General features: G+C 41.3%; 1 protein-coding gene and 1 pseudogene across 2 annotated transcripts; one reads left to right on the forward strand and one right to left on the reverse strand.

The window, feature by feature from the left end:
* The first annotated feature begins 9,076 nt into the window (after positions 1–9,076).
* LOC114291718 (pentatricopeptide repeat-containing protein At4g01570 pseudogene) lies at positions 9,077–13,268 on the forward strand (annotated as a pseudogene). The gene has a single exon (XR_014364408.1). The product of XR_014364408.1 is annotated as a pentatricopeptide repeat-containing protein At4g01570 pseudogene (transcript).
* Positions 13,269–13,650: 382 nt separating this feature from the next.
* Positions 13,651–15,338, reverse strand: LOC114261470 (V-type proton ATPase subunit G 1). Its single transcript, XM_082920545.1, has 5 exons — positions 15,236–15,338; positions 14,912–15,014; positions 14,511–14,611; positions 14,131–14,290; positions 13,651–13,861 (listed from the first exon to the last, which is right to left on the reverse strand). The coding sequence occupies exons 2-4, from the start codon at positions 14,997–14,999 to the stop codon at positions 14,147–14,149; spliced, it is 333 nt and encodes a 110-aa protein (XP_082776671.1). The 5' UTR covers positions 15,000–15,014; positions 15,236–15,338; the 3' UTR covers positions 13,651–13,861; positions 14,131–14,146.
* Positions 15,339–18,527: the final 3,189 nt, after the last annotated feature.

The raw sequence follows: 18,527 nt of genomic DNA on the forward strand, positions 1-18,527 counted from the left end.
ACAAAAGAGGCTTTCCAGTCAGAAACAGACTAAGGGACTCAATCACCATGACACCGCCCCTCACCATGGAGGCCTTGATGGAAAGAGTGCATCAGCACATCAGGGTGGAAGAGGATGGCGCCCGTGCCAAAACAAAATCTGGCACGACCGCAGTACCAGATAAAAAGACCACAGCAAAGATCAACGCGGTAGAACGTCCGAACAAAAACGGACGAGGCAGGCGAGACAACGGAGAGGACCAGGATAAAAGATGGTTGAGAATCCGCACTGCCATAACCAAGGTATTCAAGAAACCGATCTACCGGATTCTGAGCGAAATACGCGATGAGCCTTTCGTCAGATGGCCAGCTAGGCTAGGAGAAGCACAGAAAGACTACGACGAAAGGTTGCGATGCACCTTCCACAAAGAAAAGGGGCACCGCACTGAAATTGCATGCCATTGAGACAGCATCTGGAGGAGTTGGTGGCTGCCGGTCACCTAGATAAATACATTGAAGGAGGGATGCAACCAGCCCCCCAGGACCACAATAACCCCAATGGAATACCAATTGACGCCCCACCTTAAGGTTTGATCAATGTGATACATGGAGTATTCGAACCTGAGCGTGTATGCGAGTTCAGAGGATCGATCAAGAAGGCTGAGCACTTAAGAGAAGTACTAAGTGCTTAACCTACCATCAAAAAGGGGAGAACAGACCCTATGAACGTCATGTCTTTTTCAGACAAGGACTTGGAAAGAATATATTGCCCTTACAATGATGCACTGGTCGTCACCCTCCGCATCAAGGATTACGACGTCAAGCGAATTCTGATAGACCAAGGTAGCTCGTGTGAGATAATGTACTACGACACCTTCAAACAACTGAAATTGGAGGACAAAGACCTGGCACCAGCTGTATCCTCCCTGATCGGATTCAACTCAATGCTAGAATGGCCAGTCGGCAAAATTATCCTGCCAGTCAGGGCAGGGAGCGTGACAAAACAAGTGGAATTTTGGGTGTTGAAGGTCCCTTCCACTTACAACATAATCTTGGGAAGAACATGGCTCCATGCCATGAAATCAGTAGCATCATCCTACCATCAAGTAATGCGGTTCCCCAACGGAACCGGAGTAATTGAAGAGGTCTTTGGAGATCAGATTATGTCCAAGCAATGCTTTGTCATGGCTAATGGCAGCCGCGCTGCTAAGGGATATGTTCATTCGGTGGAAGAACCTGAGAGCAATGAACTGTTTGCAGATGTCGGCAAAGCGGCTGATCAAAAAGCGGTGGAAGACTTGGTAGAGGTAAGAATAGATGAAAAGAACCCGGAAAAGTTCTTTTTGCTCGGTTCGTCGTTGTCCAACACTGAGAGATTAGAGGTCTTGGAATTCTTGACCTCTAACATCGAAGTGTTCGCCTGGACACCCTACGACATGCCAGGCATTGATCCAAACTACATCTGTCACCAACTCAATGTCCACCCATCCGCCAGACCAATTATTCAGCGCACTCGCAGATCGGCACTCCACCACGCCGAGATAGTGGCGGAAGAGGAGGGAAATCTGCTAGAGGCAGGAGCTATCAGAGAGGTACATTACCCCAGATGGATTTCCAACACAGTCGTGGTACCAAAAAAGAATGGCAAATGGCGTGTCTGCGTCGACTACAAGACAGTTAACAAAGCATGCCCAAAGGACAGCTTCTCCCTACCACGGATAGATCAATTGGTAGACCTAACGGCAGAGCACAACCGACTTAGCTTTCTTATGCGTACAGAGGTTACCATCAGATCGCCATGTACGAACCAGACCAGGAGGTCACGTCCTTTACAACTCCAATAGGACTGTATTGCTATAAGGTCATGCCTTTTGGCCTAAAGAACGCAGGGGCAACATTCCAGAGAATGGTCACCAAGATGTTTGAGCCGTTGTTAGGCAGAACAATGGAAGCTTACATCAATGATATGGTGGTCAAAAGCAAGGATAAGAACGACCATCTAAGGGACCTAGGTGAGATGTTCCAGATACTGAAGAGGCACAAGTTGCGCCTTAATGCATCTAAGTGCGCTTTCGGTGTAGGATCTGGCAAATTCCTAGGCTTTCTAGTGACCAACCGAGGTATAGAGGCAGACCCCTCCCAGATCAAAGCTATTCAGGATCTGGAAAGGCCTAACTCAGTGAGAGAAATGCAGCATCTCACCGGCATGGCAGCTGCACTCAACCGATTCATTAGCCGGTCGTCAGACAGATTACGACCATTTTTTCAAGCGTTAAAAGCCAAGTTCGAGTGGGACGAAGAATGCGACCGCGCTCTGGAAAGCTTGAAAGAATACATGTCTTCTCCACCACTGCTGGTCACCCTAATACCTGGAGAAGAACTCTTCCTGTACCTGGCGGTCTCTCAGTACGCAATTAGCACAGTGTTGGTCCGTGCGGAAGGAATCCAACATCTGCCCATCTATTATGTCAGCAAGACATTGCTGGGTGCCGAAACAAGGTATTTGCCACTAGAAAAGCTGGCCTTAGCCTTAATGATGGCATCAAGGAAGTTGTCGCACTACTTTCACGCCCACACCATAATTGTCTTCACAGCTTTCCCATTAAAAGCTTTGTTTGAAAGAGCGAACTTTTCTAGGAGAATCTTGAAGTGGGCAGTAGAGTTGGGACAATTCGACATCAAGTTCCAACCCAGAACTGCAATAAAGGCCCAAGCTTTGGCAGACTTTGTCGCAGAATTTACCCCAGGAAGTCATTATATCTGCTCAGTCGACTTGACTGACACAACCGAACTGGGGATAGAAGTTGACACCGGAATAGCGCAACCCCTAGTGCAGTATACTCAGTCAGACCCCATGGCAGACCAGAGTAAAGACAGCAAGGAAGAAGCAAACCAAGCTACACCGAGCCAAGACTCACCAACAAATAAAGACTTGGAACAATCAGATAGCGAGGGGCAGACAGCAAGCATGGACCTTGAAGAAAACACCAGCAACATTCTTGACCCCACGACATCATCTGACCCCTCCACTTGCTGGAAGTTGTTCGTTGGAGAGATGTGGAAGCTCTTTGTGGATGGAGCATCCAACCGCCATGGTGCAGGACTTGGCATAGTCCTCATCTCACCAGACGGCCTGGTTGTGGAGCAAGCAATCAACATTGGCTTCCCAGCATCAAACAACGAAGCGGAGTATGAAGCACTTCTTGCAGGACTCAAATCAGCATTCTACATGAAGGCCACCGAACTAATGGTCTACAACGACTCACAACTGGTGGTAAATTAAATTTCTGGCGACTATGAAGCAAAGGATGACAGGATGGCCAAGTACCAAGAATTGGTCAGAACAGACATCAAGAAATTTGAAGTAGTAAGGATAGAACAGATTGACAGGGAGGAAAACAACAGAGCAGACGAACTAGCAGGCTTTGCATCAATGGCAGATACATCCATCCCTTATCCACTACTAATTGACTACCTACCAAGATCAAGCATTGAAGACCCCGAAGCAGAAGAGGTATGTTGTGCCAACCTAGGCCCCTCATGGATGGATCCCATCATACTTTTCTTAAAAGACGGCGTTTTACCGGAAGACAAGAAAGAAGCCAACAAAATTCGAGCAAAGTCGTAGCGATTTTGGCTCTCCCCATCTATGGCATTGTACAAAAAGTCATTCTCAGGACCTTATCTAAAGTGTGTCCACCCCAGCAAAGTAGAAGCATTCCTGTTCGAAATACATGAAGGCGTGTGCGGAAGCCACCAAGGAGGAAGGTCGTTAGCTTACAGAGCCATTTCGCAAGGATACTGGTGGCCATACATGCAAGCAGACTCAGAGAAGTATGTGAAGAAGTGCGAGAAATGTCAGAAGTTCGCACACCAAATACATCAGCCGGCCAGAGAACTCCTACTATTGTCCAGCCCATGGTCCTTTGCAATGTGGGACTTGGACATAGTAGGACCACTTCCAACAGCACTCGGAAACAGGAAGTTCTTTCTCGCAGCAACAGACTACTTCACAAAGTGGGTGGAAGCAGAAGCATTGGCATCAATCAAGGAAAAAGATGTGAAGAAGTTCGTCTGGCAGAATATCATTACTCGATTCGGCATACCTAAAGCCCTAATATCAGACAACGGCACCTAGTTTGATGGCAGAATCTTTAGAAGCTTTTGTGAAGAATACAAAATAGAGTTCTACAATTCTACACCGGCATATCCCCAAGCCAACGGCCAGGCAGAAGCGTCAAACAAGGTCATCTTGGATGGACTAAAGAAAAGGTTAGAAAGAGCAAAAGGCAAATGGGCTGACGAGCTTCCTCATGTTTTATGGGCCTACCGCACCACACCTCGACGATCAGCAGGAGAAACACCATTCTTCTTAGCCTATGGCATGGGAGCAGTAATCCCACTGGAAGTTGGCTTCCCCACAATTAGAAGCGAAAATTTTGATCCAGACTTAAATAGAGAAGCCATAGCATTGGAGCTCGACCTCGCCGAAGAAAGAAGAGAAAAAGCACTGATTCACATTGCCTCATACCAACAAGAGTTATCCAGGAAATACAACAAAACAGTACATCCAAGGCAATTCAAGATCGGAGATTGGGTGCTGCGCAAAGTAATGAGAAACACTTGATCCCAGGAGATGGCAAATTAGGGCCTAATTGGGAAGGACCCTACAAAGTGGTCGGATTAGCTGGCAAGGGGGCATACCACTTAGAAGATGAGGACGGCAAAGCAATTCCCAGGCCATGGAACACTGCCAATCTCAAACTATTTTATTTTTAGCTTTTCTTCAAAATACTTGTAAATTTCTTTTTTTTCCCAATAAAACAAGTAGTTTTCTTTTCAACATAAGTGTTTTATTCTGTAAAAATTGTTTTAGTGAGTTAGGGGCATTGAAAACATGGTTGGCTGGAAAAACCAACACTCTTCCTAAGCTTAGGATAAGGATCCAGGCTGCAGGACGTTTGGTCGGAATAACCAAACACTTTACTTTAGGTTGGCTGGAAAAACCAATCTAAAGGTTGGTTGGAAAAACCAACACCCTTCCTAAGCCCAGGATAAGGATTCAGGCTGCAGGACGTTTGGTCGGAATAACCAAACACTTTACTTTAGGTTGGCTGGAAAAACCAATCTAAAGGTTGGTTGGAAAAACCAACACCCTTTCTAAGCCCAGGATAAGGATCCAGGCTGCAGGACGTTTGGTCGGAATAACCAAACACTTTACTTTAGGTTGGCTGGAAAAACCAATCTAAAGGTTGGTTGGAAAAACCAACACCCTTCCTAAGCCCAGGATAAGGATCCAGGCTGCAGGACGTTTGGTCGGAACAACCAAACACTTTACTTTTGGTTGGCTGGAAAAACCAATCTAAAGGTTGGTTGGAAAAACCAACACCCTTCCTAAGCTCAGGATAAGGATCCAGGTTGCAGGACGTTTGGTCGGAACAACCAAACACTTTACTTTAGGTTGGCTAGAAAAACCACTCTAAAGGTTGGCTGGAAAAACCAACACCCCTCCTAAGCCCAGGATAAGGATCCAGGCTGCAGGACGTTTGGTCGGAATAACCAAACATTTTATTCTAAATTGGCAGAAATAACTAATTTAGAGGTTGGCTAGATTAAACCAACTCTTAGTACTCTTTAGCCGATGTTTAGCCGAAGTAAAGACATCGGCTAAAGAATGGTTGGCTGGAATAAACCAACTCTTGGTACTCTTTAGCCGAAAAAAGGATATCGGCTAAAGAGTGGTTGGCTGGATTAAACCAACTCTTAGTACTCTTTAGCCGAAGTAAAGACATCGGCTAAAGAGTGGTTAGCTGGACTAAACCAACTCTTTGTACTCTTTAGCCGAAGTAATTGGTACTCTTCAGCCGAAGTAAGGACATCGGTTAAAGAGTGGTTGGCTGGATTAAACCAACTTTTAGTATTCTTTAGCCGAGGTAGGGATCTCGGCTAAAGAATGATTGGCAGGTATACTCATAGTTGCAATAGTTAAGACCGAGATAAAGTATCTCGGCAAGAATGCTGTACCTCATGCAAGACATCAGTTAGAAAGTAAAGGTATAAGCATAAAGATCAACCGAAAATACAGTTGGAACAAAAGAAGATTTTCATTGGCAAGTTCAAAGCGAATACAAAGGAAGGGCCCCAGCCGCGCTACAATTGTCCAAAAACAGAAAAGAAAAGAAAATACAAAATCAGTTAAAAAGATCATCTATTTCGGCGTCAAGATCAGCATCAACATCAACCCGAAGACTGGTTTCAGATGGGAGCTCGGCTTCGTTCGGAAGTATGGTCTCTGTTGGAAGCACGGTATCAGTTGGTTGCTCAGTAGTCAGGTCTTCCACTGTGGGCTCCGCTCGAGCTAACTTGTCGGCAGGATCATTGACGACTGGGGTGTCGTTAGGCTCGGTTTCATCATCATCTGAACCCTCGAGGAATTGTTGTTGAAGGGTAGCAGCGTACTCCGCTAGTGAGCTCGGTATAAAGTATGAAGGAGGATTGAATACCTCGGCTTTGGGTCCATGACCGAGCTGCACCACGGCCCCCCTCCAACCGCATTTGAAGAACAAATCCTTAGCTGCCTCACATTGTTGCATGTAAAGGGCCTCTCCCTCCTTGAAACCTGCAGCATTCGCTTCATCCGCCTTCTTTTTTAGCTCGGCGATCTCTGCATTTTTCTTTCCTTGCGAGCTTGGCCAGCTCACGCAGGTACTTGTCCTTCATCTCGGTCAGGGCCTCTTGTTTGTCAGCATTAGCCGAGGTAACTAGTCCGATTAGACGGGTTACCTCGGCCTCTAGCTCGGCTGTCCTCTGTTGGGAGTCTTTTAGCTCGGTGGTTTTTGCTTCAACTTCGGCCATGGCTTGTCTTGCTGTTTTACGAAGCTCCAACACACGCTTGTGTGCAATTTGACTCTTTTGCATGGCTTGAAAAAGAATGGAAAGAAACTATTGACTAGACCGAGCAAAAAAAGTTGGAAAAATTAGGGAGATCAGAGGGCTACTTACCAGGATCATTGATTTCGTTGCTGACCGGATAGCCTTGAGCTCGGTCAACTGGTTGTGATGCTTCATATCAGGGGGCAGACATACACTCTTAGCCAGATTGAAGGCTAGCATATGGTCTTTGTCAGCCACCACTGAGTCAGTATCACGGATAGCGCGGTTTTGAAAGGTCATTTTTGGAGCCCACTTGGAGGAACTAGCCCGGTCAGAACGCTCCGGCTGAGGGCTCGGTGGAAGGATGGTTTCATCTTCATCAGCAAGGCGTTGCTCGGTTTGGGTAGTCCGGGCGCGCTTGCTTGGGCGTGATGAAGAGGGTTGTTGAGATGGAAGGGCCACCACGGTCTCCTGAGCCTGGTTGGACGGTGGTACCTCGGCTCGGTTGGTTTCGATTAGGGGGGCCCTTACTCTGTTCCTCTTCGCCATTTCTTCTTTAGCAGTAGTACGGACTAGGTTGATTTGTGGCAAGGTCGGGTCCGGTTCAGAAGAGGCCTCTAGCAAAAAATCTGTTACTCTGGCTTTTCGTCGGCTGCTATATCTATACGTCGGCTCAAAATTCAGTAGTTTGGCCCAGCTTCTTTCAGGGTATTGTAGTGCGGCGCGAAGTGTGCCTAGGTTGGGGTAACTGTATAATGACTTAAGGTGGGCTGAATCTGCATAAAGAAGACAAGTGATTAGTTCGGTTTAGAAATAGGTGACCGAAATAAAGAGAAGCATGCAATAGAGCCGAGGTAATTATATCGGTGGTTCTTTTATTCCAGTTTATTCGGTCACCAGGAATCTGGGCTTTATGGTCTTCGAAGTTCCTAGAAACCCAGAAGAAATCATCATCCTCCAAGTCTTTATCCGGTGTGTCCGTTATTATTTTCTCTCGATGACGGCGTATTCTTAGGTAGTAAACCAAGCAATCTTCTTTTGATTCTATTGAATATTGATGAAAGAGTTCAGTTAAGCTGAGGTTAATGCCAGCTAGGCGGTTTAACTCGGCTATATCATTTATTATGCGGTATGAGTTTGTGGAAAACTGAGTTGGGCATATCCTAGTTTGCTTAAGGAATTCACAAAGTAAGGGATGTACAGGGAATCTTAGGCCGGTTTCTACAATGGAAAGGAGGGTGAAGGGAACAAAACCAGGGTTTTCCCAAGGTATGATGTCTTGTTCGGCTAAGGTGAGGTGGATGTCGTCAGGAATGTTATATTCCCTTCGGAATTCGGCCAGGCCACCAGGTGTTTCTACTGAAAACCTATATTTACCCATTTACTCTTAAGTTATGTTTAATTTTAACTGTGATAGCTCGGTTAAAAAATGACACTGAGTAGCTCGGTTGAGCGTACGAAGGAGTGCCTGGCAACCTAAGTCTGCAAAGTGAAAAAAGAAAGGGGTTATGCACAGATCGATGGACCGTGCTAAAAAAAATCAAGGTAAAATAAATGAAGTCCTATCTCGGTTATGTGAAGAACTACGGGTATTAGCTCGGTTTCAGCAAGGGGTCTGTTAGCTCGGTTTGAGCAAGGCATTTGATAGCCCGGTTGAGCCTCAAGGGGCAGCTTTCTTAGTTTGGTCTGAACTTGGAAGGCTGGTTTAGCCCCTAGATTCAGCTCGGGCATAGTTACGGTTTTCAAGGCTTGGCTTGTTAGAACTACAAATATAGCAATAAAGAGTTAGCTCGGTTGGTTGGTCCGGCTAGACTGACTTCCACTACAAACAACTTCCTAGTTCGGTTATATTATGATTTTGGATCAACACTAATGTTTTTCATGTTATTTCTTGAATCAGAGGGGCTCTATTACTAAGTTTTTGCAGAAGAGGCAAGACAAAGCAGAAAATGGAAGTAAAAAATGTTTTGCAAAAACACATAAAACAAATGTTATGGGCTAAAAAAGTACGAAAGCCAGAAAAATAGAACGGGTTTGTGTTACTCACCAAAGTAAGAGGAAGGAAAGGGAAGTAGAAAACAGCTACAAACGCAAGCTTCGCAAAATGCAAAACAATGGAGACGCAGGCAAGAGAGAGAACAAGAGGAGAGAAGATGAACAGTGTGGTGAGATTCAAAATGAATAGGTTTGTTTTGTTTTGTTGCAAAAACCAGAGGCGGGAACTGTTCAAAATTCACGAAGTACGAAGACGGCGTGACAGCTGCCTTGGGCCAATCAGCGTATGCCACGTGTCATGGAAATGAGAAGCGATTCAGTTGCTGTGATTGAAGAGACGTTCTGACTGGACAAGGAGAGCCCGGTGTGGAATTAGTTCGACTGGAAAAGCTAAAGGGTTTTTAGTTCGGTTCAAAAGCTTAAAAACCTAAGCTTGGCTGGTAAAACAAGTAATCCCTATCATGCTACGCAGATGGAATTAAGGGGCAATTGAGAGGGTAATTTATATGAATATTGGGCCGAGCTGGACAATGGGCCGTTATGGGCCACAGTATGAAGGGCTGAGTAGAAAGGCTTCAAATCCAGTCCGGTCCTAGCAGGACTTAAAGTTAAGACCGGTCCCAGAAGTGCATTGTTATCTCGGTCCGGGAGAGCGTGGTAGTTCGGTCGCTGGGTCACCACCCTCAGAGTTAGTCCGGTCGCAGCATATTACGGTTAGCCTGGTCGTGTCTTCTAAACCGAAGTATGATAAGCCTTCTTCAAGATACTTCTGTGTTAGTTCGGTTCGACACTTCTATGGATAGCTCAGTCTGGGCATGCGAAGCCGAGGTAGAAGCAAGGAAAAGAAGAGCCGGACTGAAAGTTGGATTTGTCATACCTGCATATCTAGTAAGGCAATGGTATTTCGGTCCCATAGAAGTCTGACCATGGTAAAACCATCTCACTTGGTTTAAGCAGTAAGGAGGGTGTTGAAGGATAAGCATTATCTTTCAGGAGTATGAATCCTAGGAGGACTCTGCATGGAGGAGTAGAAGTCCTATTAGGACTATGCCACACGGAACCTATAAAAGCTCACAAATATCACCTATGGAGAGATAACACACAACTTTGATACACAGAGCTTTTTGTCTTTGTCTATTTTTGCTGACTTAGGCATCGGCGAGGTATCCGGCACACACCCGCCGGCTAGCTTACGTTTGTGTTTTCAGGGCGTAAAAGCGACGACGTTTGGAGGAGCGCAGACTTGATCAATAGGATTATACGAGAAGGTTTATTTCTTTCCCGTACAGTGATCGTTAGGTTCTTGCTCACTCAAACCAGAACCAAGAAAAGGGTGGTTGATGGAAGAAGCGGAACAACAAGAAGAACAATGCGCCATGGACGAGGAAGAACAGCAGCCCTCTACTCTTCTGCTTTTCTTGCCCTCGCTAGAAACAAAACCACTACCACCACCACTACTACTTTCGAACTTGGGAATCTCCTCCTGGTTTCTGCTGTTGTTGAAGCTCTCGCCAAAAATGGAGGAAGTCGAAACCTGGATGAGGACTCCATTCCCATCTGCGAGTCTCTTGTCCTGCAAGTCCTCAGAAGGAGTTCTCTTGATGTATCCAAGAAGGTGGATTTCTTCAGGTGGTGTTCTCTCAGGCCCAACTACAAGCACTCTGCGAAAGCCTACACCCAAATTTTCCGTGCTATTTGCCGCCGCCATCACGACCACGAGATCATTGATCTACTGAATTCCATGAAGCGAGATGGTGTTGTCCTTGATTCTGGGACTTTTAAGCTGCTTCTTGACGCGTTCATCCAAATGGGCAAATTTGATTTTGCCCTTGAAATCTTGGACCACATGGAGGAAGAATTGGGGAAAAGTAGCAGTTGCTTGAATTCTGACGTTTATAACTCCGTGCTGGTTGCGCTTGTTCGTAAAGAGCAGATGGGTCTGGCCTTGTCTATCTTCTTTAAGCTCTTAGAAGCCTCAAATGGCAACGATGATGGATCTTGTGCAATTCCTGATGCTATTGTTTGTAATGAATTGTTTGTTGCACTCAGGAAGGCAGACATGAGGGATGAGTTTACTAGGGTTTTCGACAAACTGAGAGAGAAGAAACAGTTTGCACTGGACTTATGGGGCTACAATATATGTATTCATGCATTTGGGTGTTGGGGTGATCTGGGTATGTCCCTGAGCCTCTTCAGAGAGATGAAGGAAAGGAGTCAGGGCTCTGATGGTTCATTTGGTCCAGATTTGTGCACATACTACAGCCTGATTCACATTCTGTGCTTGGCCGGGAAGGTTAAGGATGCTCTCATTGTTTGGGAGGAATTGAAGGATTCTGGTCACGAACCCGATGCCTCCACCTACCGAATCATTATACAAGGCTGTTGTAAATCCTATCGGATAGACGATGCGACAAAAATATTTAGTGAGATGCAGCACAATGGGTTTTGTCCCGATAATGTTGTTTATAACTCCCTCTTAGATGGGTTGCTCAAGGCTAGGAGACTTACAGAAGCATGCCAACTGTTTGAGAAAATGGTTGAGGATGGTGTGAGGGCCTCCTGTTGGACATACAATATACTGATTGACGGATTGTTCAAAAATGGAAGAGCTGTAGACGGATACACACTGTTTTGTGATTTGAAGAAGAAAGGACCGTTTGTGGATGGGATTACGTATAGCATTGTCATTTTGTGCCTTTGTAGGGAGGGCCAGATTGAGGATGCCTTGCAGTTAGTGGAGGAGATGGAAGGCAGAGGCTTTGTTGTTGATCTAGTTACCATAACATCACTCTTGATTGGGCTTCATAGGCAAGGCCGTGGGGAGTGGACAGAGAGGCTCATGAAACACATCAGGGATGGCAATCTGGTACCAACCTTGCTTAAGTGGAAAGCCAATATGGAAGCTTATGTTGAAAGCCCACAGAGCAGAAATAAGGATTTCACACCTATGTTCCCATCTAAAGGTGACTTCAGCGACATCATGAATTTGATAAGTTCACGCGACATGGGGATTGATATTGGCCCTGATTTAAAGGCTGATGGGCAACAAGATCAGGAGTTCCCTTCCAGTGACACTGATCCGTGGTCGTCATCCCCATATATGGATCGGTTGGCCAATCAAGTGAACTCCAATGACCATTCTTTTCAAACGTTCTCGCTGTCTAGGGGAAGACGAGTTCAAGTGAAATGTGTAGACTCTTTTGATATTGATATGGTCAATACCTACTTGTCAATATTTTTGGCCAAGGGAAAGCTCAGTTTAGCCTGCAAGTTGTTCGAGAGTTTCACCAATATGGGTGTCAACCCTGTGAGTTACACTTACAATTCCATGATGAGTTCATTTGTGAAAAGGGGCTATTTCAATGAGGCTTGGGGTGTTCTTCATGAAATGGGTGAGAATGTATGCCCAGCGGACATCGCGACGGATGATGTGATTATTCAAGCCTGGGGAAGATGGGAAAGGCAGATCTAGCCAGTGCTGTTCTTGATAAACTAATGAAGCAGGGCGGTTATCTTGACATTGTGATGTATAATACCCTGATTAATGCACTGGGTAAAGCAGGTCGGATTGATGAAGCAAACAAGCTTTTTGAGCAGATGAGGACTAGTGGGATAAATCCTGATGTTGTCACTTATAATACACTCATTGAAGTTCATAGTAAGGCTGGTCGATTAAAGGATGCATACAAGTTCTTAAAGATGATGTTGGATGCTGGCTGTGCTCCAAACCATGTGACCGACACAACCCTGGACTTTCTAGAGAACGAGATTGAGAAACTGAGATACCAAAAGGCATCAATAAAACGGCTAAATAAGGACGATTCTTCTTGAATAACTCATTGGAGAAAGTTGGTCAAGAGTAATCGAAACTTCTTTTGACCTTTGAGACATTAAATTACCTAAAATTTGAGATCTTTATTTGGAAACAGTCTTGAATGCTATTGAATCAGCATCTTATTTACCAAGCCACTGGCAGTTAGATGGGTGCTATTTTGCAGATTCTTGATATTTGGTGCAATTATCGCAGAAATAAGATCAGAAGTGCCATCCAAGGGGGTTTCTGTTAAATCAATTGATTTGGGGCGATCACATGGTTAGGTGGAGAAGTGATATGTCAATCTGCGGAAAGCTTATATATATTAGAAACTTGAACAAAAGGGTTTTCTTTAACGTTGGAGTCCATGGAACAACTTGATATTGGAGGTAAGCTCTTCTCACTCCTCAATTTTGTGTATATGTAAACATGCCAGTCCATGTTTTGTAGTATCTACTCTACATCCAGTAATTATCAAATTGGTGCTTTGAATTGATGCAAAATTGGGTTTATCAATTTTATTTTGCTAAGATAGAGAGTTGATGTATTTTTTTGCTAAAAAGAATTTCTCAATGAAAAGCCAAAGTAATTTCTTTTGCACTTTCAGATTAAGCTGAATATCAACGGCTTTATGTTGGCATGACATCAAGCTTTAACAAGAAATCAAGCCAAATGCAATAAAAAATTGCCAATTAATGTTATTATGGAATCCACTCACATTTACGTATGTATCAAAAGCCAATACTTGATGGCATCCAGTTTAGTTTATATATTTCAATTATTGAGGTCTTGAGTTTGACTTTGGGTGGTATAAGAGACAATGAGATACATTTTTCATTTTTTATTTTTCATTTAAATAAATAAAAAAAAACTTTAGCTTATCTTTATGTAGACTTCCATAACCTTATCAATTGGATTCTCCAACATGACCATTCTGTAGCTGCCAGTCCCAACCGAAGCCACAATTTGATTTATTTAATTTTAATTGAAAAAGAGAATGAGAAATATCCAAAACTGAAAATAGCTTTTATACAATGTAGTGGGAAAATGAAATTTGAGGACCAGTAGGTATAGAACTGACCAAATGAATCAAGAAAATGAAATAAATAAGAGACAACAAATGCTTATTCTTGCATCTTGTCTGCAATACCTACGCCTTTATTGCCCGTTGTTCTCCATATCTCCTAATTTTCTGAGTTTTCTGCGATGGAAAACAAGAAAGAAAGAAATATTCAACATCATATGTACACATTTTTTTTTTAGAGAAATCTAGAACCAACTCAAAAAAGATTAGAACCCATAATTAAACTAAATTAAATCGATTCTCTTGTGACCAAACCAAAAAAAACCAAGTAACCAAACCAAATTGAACTAAAGTAAGTTGAGTTGGTTTAGTTCTTAGATTAACCCAACCCAGAAACAGAAAGGCGGAGTTTAGTTAAGGATGTGAACTAATTGCAGAGTACTAACCTCGATGCATGATGCATCAAGTTTTGACAGTAGTGACATACTTGATGAGCATCCCAACAACTTCTGGTGATACCCTTGATGACGTCTCCTTCAAATTTTTAATCTTCTTGTCTGTTTCCGCTTCAAGCTGTTTTGCAGTTGATCCAGAGCTGCCACTTGTCTACACACATACACACACACACACACACACATCACGCAAAAATGACAATAACAATGATGAATTTTTTCAGCTCTAATAAATGATTAAATAAATAAAAAGAGAATTTGGAGAACATAGAAAGATGTCAATGAAGATCCTAGCTAGGATTGATTATGTTCTATGGTTGCTATATATTAAGAAGATGGTAAGATGATGATGATGATGTTTTGGCAGATATTACCTCGGAAATTTTATTTTGATATTCTGTATCCATATATGAACGATAATTTGTTACTTCTCTCTCAGCCTCATCTTTAGCCTGCCTCAACCTTGTCATTTTCACTGAAGAGCGAACAATTACAGTGATGGATACAAAGTGTTAAAGAAAAAAACACACATACACACACACACACACACAAAAAAAAAAAAAAAAAAAACAGTAGAAAGAAAGAAAGAAAGAACAAGGAGGAAAGCAAGTTTTGAATACAATCAACTGAACAAAAAAAATTGTTTTAAATGAACTTCTAAATTTTCACATTTGATGGGATTTAAGGCTTGGTTTGATTTATATACTTCTAAATTTAAAATGAATGACTAGAGTTCATATATAACTTCTGTATATAGATATGGGTTAGATTTTACAGTTTCTAGCAGCAGTTACAATTTGCTGGGCTTCCTGTTCTGCAGTTAGAAGCATTTGAATGCCTCCTTGTCCTTTCATGGAATCCATTGTAAAATTTGCAACCTAAATAAAAAAAAAACCCTATAAGATCAATATATATGCTTGCATATGATCTGTAACATTTATGTTGTACAGTTGCAAGACAATAGGTTGGTTAATCATATACAAAAGCAATAAATTTAGAAATTAAAATTAGAAAAATTGCACTAGAACAAAAGAAAAAAGAAAAAGAAGACTGATTTAATGAGTGACTCGTAGTTTCACAGTAATTAGTTTGTACTTACAAATGCATGGTTTAATTTTTGAGACGCATACGACAATTGACGTGATCAACCAGGTATTGTATGTAATGTTGACTTATTTGAAATGGCTAAAACAAGTCTTCCAAGAGAACACTGTATAGAAGACAGCTACACTAGTCTATGTCCTTTTCGATCTCCTCTGCGGCAAACTCTTCTTACTCCGTAACCTAATTGTTCTTGTTTTCTTAATTTCAGATTTGTGTTTTCTGATTTCTTGCGCAGGGGTTGTTATTGTTGCTGGTTTGGCAAGTTTTGTGGTTCAGTTTCTTCTGGTCACTGGAAATTGATGGTGCTATGTGGGTCTTATCTACAAGGTGGATATCCTGAGCCAGATGTCTTTGATGCATCTAATGGATTGTGAAGTCCAGGCTGACGTTTGTCTGTGGTTTGTGTTGGATGGTGTCTTAGCTTCTGTTATGTTTGTGCCTTTCATTGTTCACAATGCTTTTGTTAGTTCTGCTTTAGGTTGATGATGTTTTTTAGTATTGCTTTAGGTTGATGATTTGTTTGTTAGTGTTTCCGTTGTTCGGTTTGTTACCGTCTTGTACTTGGGATGTACTGTTCCCTCTTGTATTTCCATGTTTATTGAAATGAAATATGATGTTCTTTTTCTTGCCAAAAAAAGATTCCTGATCCATATTATTTCGCTGAAAGGAATTGCACTGCATTACTCACTATTCAATTAATTTGTGTTTTTAAATTTTTTTTTTTAAATTTTTTTTTTTTTTTTGGTTGGGCATACTCACTATTAATTAAGGGTAGAGAACTAAGAACATGATTCAAAGGGAAAAATATTATTCACATATAAAATTAAAAAAAGACAAAAGGGCCAAAAATAAAAGGAAAATCCCCTCTATATACCTTTTTAAACATATTTTCTCATGAGAAAAAAAAAAGAAGGTATATAGAGGGGGAATTTATTTATTTATTTTTTTGAAATTTTGGCCTTTCTCTGTCATTTTTGAATTTTAAAATTAAAAAATGTCTCATACTAAACTAGGATTCATATCCTCATTGGATGTGATAGCTGCAGATAAATTTCATCTTCTATAGATAATTTTAATGAACTTAATTCATGAAAAAACATATTAGGGCTGAATTCAGATCATATATGCAGTTTCATTACAAATTAATTGAAGAAAACAGATTGTAGCAAAACCAAAATAATTAATAAATCCTGCAAATATAAATACTTCAAATAAAATAAAATAGAGAAACAAAGCAAACAGCTGATAAAAAATGAATGTACTGATGTAATTAATGCTACTAATACCTGTGTAGGATTTTTTTTTTTTTTTTGAGGAAGATGTTATTAATACCCGTGTAAGATTGGATTGCTAGGGAGTTGTGTTTTGGAAGAAGCTAGTGAGAGGTTTCTGCAATTATTTTTTCAGGAAATATTGAGAGAGAGAGAGAGAGAGAGAGAGAGATTGGCCAAGTCATCCATGAAGAGAAATTTTCTCCTTTGTATTTGGTGGTGTTAGTTATGGTTGTTTCTTAATTGTATCTCTCATTCCTAATTCATTTTGTGCATTAAATTTTTATAAATAGTCTATTATAAGTTGGAGAAAGAAAAGGCACTATGGTGAAATTGATAGACACGTTACTCTTAGGAAGTAGTGTTGGAGAATCTCAGTTTAAGTTCGTGTAGCGGCATGCCGTCTCTTCTAAAATGATAGAATAGCTACTATAATGAATTCAATTCTTGATTTCCATTCCGTCATTAAAGGATTTCTTATTTTTTTTAATGATATTTTTAATCTTAGAACATATATTAACTCATATTTCCTTTTCTATCATTTCAATTGTAATTACAATTTACAACTGGCTGTCCTTCAGTGTAGATCTTGGATGGGAAGGTGTTATTTGGACTCGTGAGACTCATAACGAGTCCCGTTTCAAATATTCAAATTGTTCATTTTGTAGGGTATTTCGTATATATTATCTATACGAAAAATTAGGTTGATTCAATAACCTTAACTTATTTAATTTATTTCATTTGTGTCTTAAAAAAAAGATACATAACAAGTGTGTTTTTAAAAATAAATCATACATTTTTAGTAATAAATTTGATAAATTGAATACCATATCAAATTGACTCGAGGCAAACTATGGGATCACTAGTATAATTTGGCATTCTTTATGATTTTCTAATATATAACAAATGGATGGTGGACCTAGGGATGGGCATCGGCCTGTTGGCTCACCCAGTCTGTCCGGTACAGCCCTATTTTTTTAAGGCTTAGGAATTTTGTTTTAATCCACAAGGATCAGGTTAGGCCAACATTTTCAGCCTAAAATATTAATGGATTGGGCTTGGGTTTATCATTGCAACCCAGCCCAGCTCGGCCCGCTATTAAACTAATTAATTAATTATAACATATTAAAAAATATATTTAGACTTTATCTTTGTTGATTTTATTAAAACTTACATTTGTGGTGATATGTGATTGAATTTATTTAAGAAATCCTTCAATTTATACACACAATCTTTTGATAATAATGTCAATATATTTATTTAAGAAATATAATGTGTGATTAAATTTAATTATGATTTTTTTTTTTAACATATAGCTTGATTAGTGGGTTTGGGATTTATAATTATTTTTTAGACTGGGCTTGGGCAGATGTAGATGCCTGATGTTATCGAGCTTAGGTAGATATAAAATCCCTTATTATGTAATCCTGGCCTGGCTCAAACTCGGCCCGATTGGACGTATGTCACTCCTAGGTAGATCTCTCTTATTCTTTGTGGGTGTTTGGAGACAAGTGAAAAAGTCACTAAGATATTTGTCACTATTTAGAAAAGTCAAATGTTACATCAATTTTTTTTACTCACAAATTTTTTTTTTTAGCAACTTTTCAAATGTATTTATCTCCTAAGAATATCTACAATGGCAAATGTTATAATAGCATTGCCATTGCTATAATTTGATAATGAATAGTAGAAAATGAAAGAATTATAGCAATGATACTTTAATGGTCAGATACCATTTTGGCAGAATCAAACACAGAAACTGGTGGTTTTGCAAAAACTTACCTATTTTGCTGGGAGAGAGGGAAATGGTTAGCTTTGGCTAAGTTGATGAATATGGCAGCTGCTAAAACTTGTGTCAAATTTGGTATAAGCTTTGGCATTTGTCAAATTTGGCAACTAGCATATTCACCATTGGAGTATCACTATTGTTATATTATAGCAATGGCAGCTCCATTGGCAAACCATTGGAGACGCTCTAAGGTTGAGTTTGGAAAGTTGCTAAATAAGGAATTTAGT

This window comes from Camellia sinensis, chromosome 3, assembly GCF_055761805.1.
Source record: "Camellia sinensis isolate YWXY chromosome 3, ASM5576180v1, whole genome shotgun sequence".
NCBI lineage: Eukaryota > Viridiplantae > Streptophyta > Magnoliopsida > Ericales > Theaceae > Camellia > Camellia sinensis.